Here is a 6000-nt window from a genome sequence, read left to right on the forward strand (position 1 = left end):
TTGCATCGATCGCCAGAACATCCTCCGCTTGGCTTCACTAGACGGCTTCTATAAATATGCCTAGTTGCCACTTGCCAGGCTCAGCCACCTCAGTCCTCACACACAACAGCCTCGCCAACGTCGGATCCGCAAGAAGATGAGCGGCTATCCACCGCCGCCGGGTGCCTGGACCACCGGCCTCTTCGGCTGCTGCAGTGATTGCAAAAGCTGTGAGTCACGCCCCGGACTTTACTTCCAGAAACAAAGCCTTCCAAACAATTTGAATAATTTTCAATCCTTTAAGGACGTACGAGTACGACATCATCTTCACGACATAATTAACAGTTTTAGTAGTGGAATAATTTCCCACGATTGAGCAACATGAATAATCTTCCCAACATCTTCCTAATAACGACATCCTATAGTATTAGAATAATTTTCACGCCCCTGACCTTTATTTCCGGAAATAAAGCCTTCAAAATCGAACAACATGATTAATTTTTCAGTCGTCTAAGTTCGTCGCATAGGAAGGACGTACGACATCATCTCATAACCACATAATTAACAGTTCTAGATGAATAATTTCCAACAATCCAGCCGATCGACGTTCGTGCAGGCTGCCTGGCGTTCCTCTGCCCGTGTGTCGCGTTCGGTCAGGTGGCGGAGACATTAGACAAGGGCGCCACATGTAAGCTTTTGTCCCCGATGTCTTTTGTGTAAATGGAACTCTCTCTGCTCAAACAAATTGCAACTACTGCTGCTGTTCAACATGCAGCCTGTGGTATGGCCGGTGCAATCTACTGCGTACTGATGCACGCGGGGGTGTGCCTGCTCCACTGCCTCTACTCCTGCTCCTACCGCCGCAAGCTCCGCGCGGCGTACGGCCTGCCGGCGGAGCCATGCCCCGACGGCTGCGTCCACCACTACTGCGAGCCATGCGCGCTCGCCCAGATGTACCGGGAGCTCAAGAACAGAGGCTCCGACCCGGCAGATGGTAAGCAGCGTGTGCTTGTATCCATTCATGTCATGTCTTATGGCCTGTTTGGTATGGCTCCACTCCACAACTCCAGCAACTCCAGCAAAAAATCGAGCCAAACATCCTAACTCCAAAACTCCATGGAGCTGCCAACTCCATGGAGTTGTAGTGCAAATAGGGGTGGAGTTTTGGAGCACCTCTTTTGTTGCTCCAAAACCCCCTCTTTTGAACCTCCTCGTGAAGTTGGTGGGTAATTACCCACCAATGCCACTCGTTACACAAAAATAACGCTTCGCTTCTATTCCTCCCAACACCCCGCACCTTATCCCCTGGGCGCAAAGTTCCGCCGGCCGCCCGCGGGGCCTGGCTGTGCCACTGCCGAGGCCGCCCCCCTCTACCGTCGGACCAGGCCACCTCGACCTCCGCGGTGGTGGCCGCCCGGCGATGCCCGTCCCGGCAAGGGCGTCAAGTACCTGCCCCACCGGCCAGGGGCGGCAAGTACCGTCGGGCTCATGGACGAGTACCTGTCGACGACCGGCTCGCGGGCAACGTCGGCTACACGTGTGGCAGCGGCACCTGCATGCCGCTGGGGTACGGGTGTAGGGGCATGCCGAGTCGGCGTTGAATCACATCCATTCAATTGACCCTCACCATTGGCAGCTCTTGGAAGCACTCCAGTTTGGCAATTCACACTGAAATCGGTCTTTTTTGGAGCTGAGAGCACTCATCTAGTCAAACACCCCATTTTAATTCTGGAGTTCTGGAGTGGAGCTGGCTCCACCTGGAGTTCTAGAGTGGAGCAGCTCCACTAAGAGCTAGAGCCATGCCAAACAGGACCTTAAATTCTATCATTCCATCGATCAACAAATGATCAGAGAAATGTGCAATACACACCGGTGGAAAACTCGTCTTTAATCCCGGTTGGTAGGGAGCAAAAATCTCCCAAAAATCCATCCGGGATAAAGCAATCGAGACGAAGGGGGATCTTTAGTCCTGGATCATTCAACCGGGATTAAAGACACCCTTTAGTCCCGGTTGGTACGCCAAAAAATATTAGAAAATCCCGAGAGGATTTTTCACGGGACTAAAGTCACAAGTCACGTGATTTTTCACGCGAGATATGCGTGTGTGTGGTGTGTGGGATTCAAATCCACGACCTCAAGCCTCGAGCGTAGCTTCCTTACCATCCCACGTACACATCACATCTGACTATACAGAGGATGCAATCCTTTTGTATTAATTCGTGGGGAACCCTTTAGTCTCGGTTTCTGTTAGTAAAGGGTTCTCCACGGGTGGCTAATTTTTTCACCCGGGACTAAAGGGTCTCCCATGGGTGGTTGATTTTTGACTCGAGACTAAAGGGGGGCCTGTAGTCCCAATTGATATTTAACCCGGGACTAAAGCACCTTTTGTCCCCGGTCAACTTTAAATCGGGATAAAAGGGAACACATGGAAGGTGAGTTTTTGACGAGAAAACTACATATAGTCGATCCACTTGCGAAGCATCTCAAAACTAGGAAGACTTTTGGATAGCCTATACAGGTATATTGGTCCACATCAACTAGGTCATCTCATCATACATGCATGGACACGTACCTATATTTTCTTTCTTCAGTTGATTTATAAATTATGAAGATATATAGTTATACTACGAGGTTCTTTATTAAAAAAACATTATTGTAAAATTTGCCGGTTAGGTCGTACGTCGAGGTCTATGAGACAACATTTGAAAAGCACATTGTCCGTGACCTAAAGCAGATCGTCAAGGATATATATTATTTAAAGTTAAGTGAGGTCTCTTAGGTTTTTAGTGGTGGTCCAGATGTTCTAAATCGAACAATGTTCTAATTTCTTATATATTTAGAAAAAAACTTTCATGTAGCAAACTTCTTATATATATTTACAATTCAATACAAAACAAACAACATTTCCTTGCAGTTTCGTTGGAAGTTGCTAACGATTTATAATAACTTTGGTTAACTAACTAAATTACTGGGGATAATAAGTTTGAAAGGAATTATGTTGTTGGAAATTTGATAAAACTATTAGGAAATATGCATAATAGAAAACCGTAGGAGACCCTCAATTAGATTATCAAAGGGAGAGCATACAGACAGTACCCCAAAGTAACGAAAAAAATACATTAGTGATTGTCGGAGTACATGCATGCTATGTTAGTCAGGCTTCGATTTGACATGATGTAACATTATATTAGATCCAAAGTAGAACGTTAGCTGTACTTTTAGATCAAAAGCAAGACTCCACTTATGACATGCATGATTGCAAATGGTGGTTTCAATGGAACACGAATGCGATATGATTGCAAAAAGCATTTTCAAAGAAGAACTTAAAAAAGAACATGATTGGGAAAGACTCTGCTCACCGCAGGAAGCATAATTGGCCGCTCTCAGCCATACGTGCACTTCATAACTGATACATGTGACAAGTACACATATTTTTCTCCATACAAAGAGGCTATGAGGCAACGTACTAATTAATACTCACTCTGTTCTGTTTTATAGGTAATTTTTTGACCCCTGTTAATTTGAATTGTAAGTCGTCCTCACCTCTGCTCTTTTCTTTTCCTAAAATGGCCGTCACTCCAGCCTATTAAGAGGTGGAGACAACAAGCACTAACTAGGAGGCAAGAAATGGCGACGGGACCGGGAAAGAAAGGGGGACGTGGACAGTGAAACGGCGGCCATCATACTCTATTTTATCACGCGCGCGATGACCTCCAATAAGCTATGAACTTCCAACTCGTGAAGAATTTTGCAATCTAGAGCTAACATAACAAGAACCACTATAAGAAAGCAAAAGCACTCAAGTTACAAGCATAAAATGCAGAAATGTAAAGGAGTGAGTTAGACAGGATATGAAAACTCGGCACAATGATTGATTCTAGGTATCAGTAGGCAAATTTGACCCATAGTCCATGTCTAAGGATATGCTCCTGACCACAAAGTCTCTCCGTGTCAAAGACATGGGCTCGTCTCAAAGGCTCTTGCTGAATTGATGAGAACTTTCCCACAAAAGCAAAGCTCACCACTCTTTGTTGCAATCACCTTGATGTCATATCCACTATGGAGCTTCTCCATTAATGAAGGGATCTTCTTGTCCCACACACACGGTCGTCATCACCGCTCCTGACCAAGTAGGAGGTTCGAAGACTTTCCGAAGAGCCACCAAGGTCCCAAGATGCTAGGCCACCAAGCTTACAATGTTGGTTCACTCCAAGAACCAAGTACAAGGCAGCAACACGTTGCTCTTTCTTCCTCTAAGCCTAATCTAGCACTAATCACTCTCTAAACTTGTGCTAATTGTGTTGGATGATTACTTTGGCACTCTAGCGGAATGAATGTGTTCTTGATGATATGTGTCTTACACTCTAATGGTCTTCTCTACACACTCTAGCAAACTCAAATAGGTGAGTAGGGGAGGTATAAATAGTCCATCCACCTAGCCTCCAACAACTAGTAAAAGCCAGTAGCCATCAGGTGATCCGACGCTCACATTGGGGCAAGTACCAGATCATCTTGTGCTTCCTTTTTTACCAAAATAGCCCCTACCCGAAATTCCTCCAACACATTATCTGATGGTGCATCAGATCTTCATGTGTCTCTTCTAGGCTTCCAATTCACACCAAAATGCTCTTTGGGACTTCGGCAATATTCCGATGAAAACTTTGATACCTCCGTAGATTTACCATTGGATGATCCGGTGCCGAAGAAAACTTCCTCAACTTGCCTTGCACCATCTTTGCATATCCGTCTTGTGACTACTCCAATGGTAACAGTTCAAGGGCATGGTATCTTCTGGTGATCTAGGGTTTACTTCCTTCATTCAAAATTCATTCGCTGGCTTTGTCTGATGGTCTGTCTATTTTTCTGGTGCCCAATAAGCTTGAGCATCTGCTCATGTTCAAAACTTCGACGCATGTAAACTGAGGGGCATCGGATATTCCGGTGACTATATTTTTATATTTTTCCATAACATGGACACCATGACTTGGATCCAATAGAATAATTCAAAGTCCTTCATTTTAACATGGCTTGAATTACTATATTTGGATAATTTTGATCTTGCCATGATTTGGATTCCATCCTTCGGACCTATAAATCTTACAATTGACATGCTTGACAAACCGATAATCCCGATGATTATGTTGATTACAAAAATCACATGCAATGATCTAATGTGGCTATATTTCCTATATAACACGAGTTGGTGTTACTATATCCCTGCTCTGTAGTTGTCGTGCTAATCATTTTCACTTTTATGTTTCATCTTTTCAAGGATGGGAAGCTAACTCACAAAAGATGGCCATGGCTCCTATACCAATGCAAAACATGACGCGTTGATGGCGAGTGTGGACTTGATCAGCTGTAGGGTTGTAGCTTGCAGTACATTTGTGAGTGCTGTGTTTGCATCATGAAGTAAATAAATAGGGGTCCATGTGCGGATCAGGTGTGAATTATTGATAGTAAATACTCCCTATTCTCTTTTGATAGATGATTTATTTCTAAAAATCAGAGTTTCAGAATTGATAGTCCTATTTGCCATCGGTACCTATTGCATCTCCGGTCCGATGCTGGAGGACCTTTGTGTTTGCATGCACAATATATAATTTTGATATGGGCCATGGTATTAAAACACATTAGCACCGAGGAGTCTCGCCGCAAAATCTTTTGTACCAACAAGAGTATATCATGACTCGGATTTCTATGATAAGCAGGATTTTTTTCCTTAGTCATTGTGACAAGGTGAAATAGGTTTCGATGAATGGAGGGAGTATAATTTTAAACTAATGTGTAAAAAGACAAGTAGTCATGTCGTTGTAATATTATCAAAATAGTACTTGAAGATTTTCCAATAGATGGATAATATTACTTGGTTGCAACATAGTCTAGATATAAATGGGACGGTCATTCTTTCCCCCAGTACATGGAACAAGTCTATATAATTATATTAATCTATATTGCATGAATCATTTTATGATTTTTAAAAGCTCAGTCATGAGCTCGAATTCGCAGCCGAGCTCACAC

General features: G+C 43.9%; 1 protein-coding gene across 1 annotated transcript; it reads left to right on the top strand.

Moving 5' to 3' along the window:
• The first annotated feature begins 53 nt into the window (after positions 1 to 53).
• On the top strand, positions 54 to 5523 carry LOC117839883 (cell number regulator 4). The gene is made up of 4 exons (XM_034720315.2): positions 54 to 209; positions 596 to 667; positions 755 to 973; positions 5252 to 5523. The coding sequence occupies exons 1-4, from the start codon at positions 137 to 139 to the stop codon at positions 5314 to 5316; spliced, it is 429 nt and encodes a 142-aa protein (XP_034576206.1). The 5' UTR covers positions 54 to 136; the 3' UTR covers positions 5317 to 5523.
• The last annotated feature ends 477 nt before the right edge of the window (positions 5524 to 6000 follow it).

The sequence above is a fragment of the Setaria viridis genome, chromosome 9 (genome assembly GCF_005286985.2).
Source record: "Setaria viridis chromosome 9, Setaria_viridis_v4.0, whole genome shotgun sequence".
In the NCBI taxonomy this organism is placed as follows: Eukaryota; Viridiplantae; Streptophyta; class Magnoliopsida; order Poales; family Poaceae; genus Setaria; species Setaria viridis.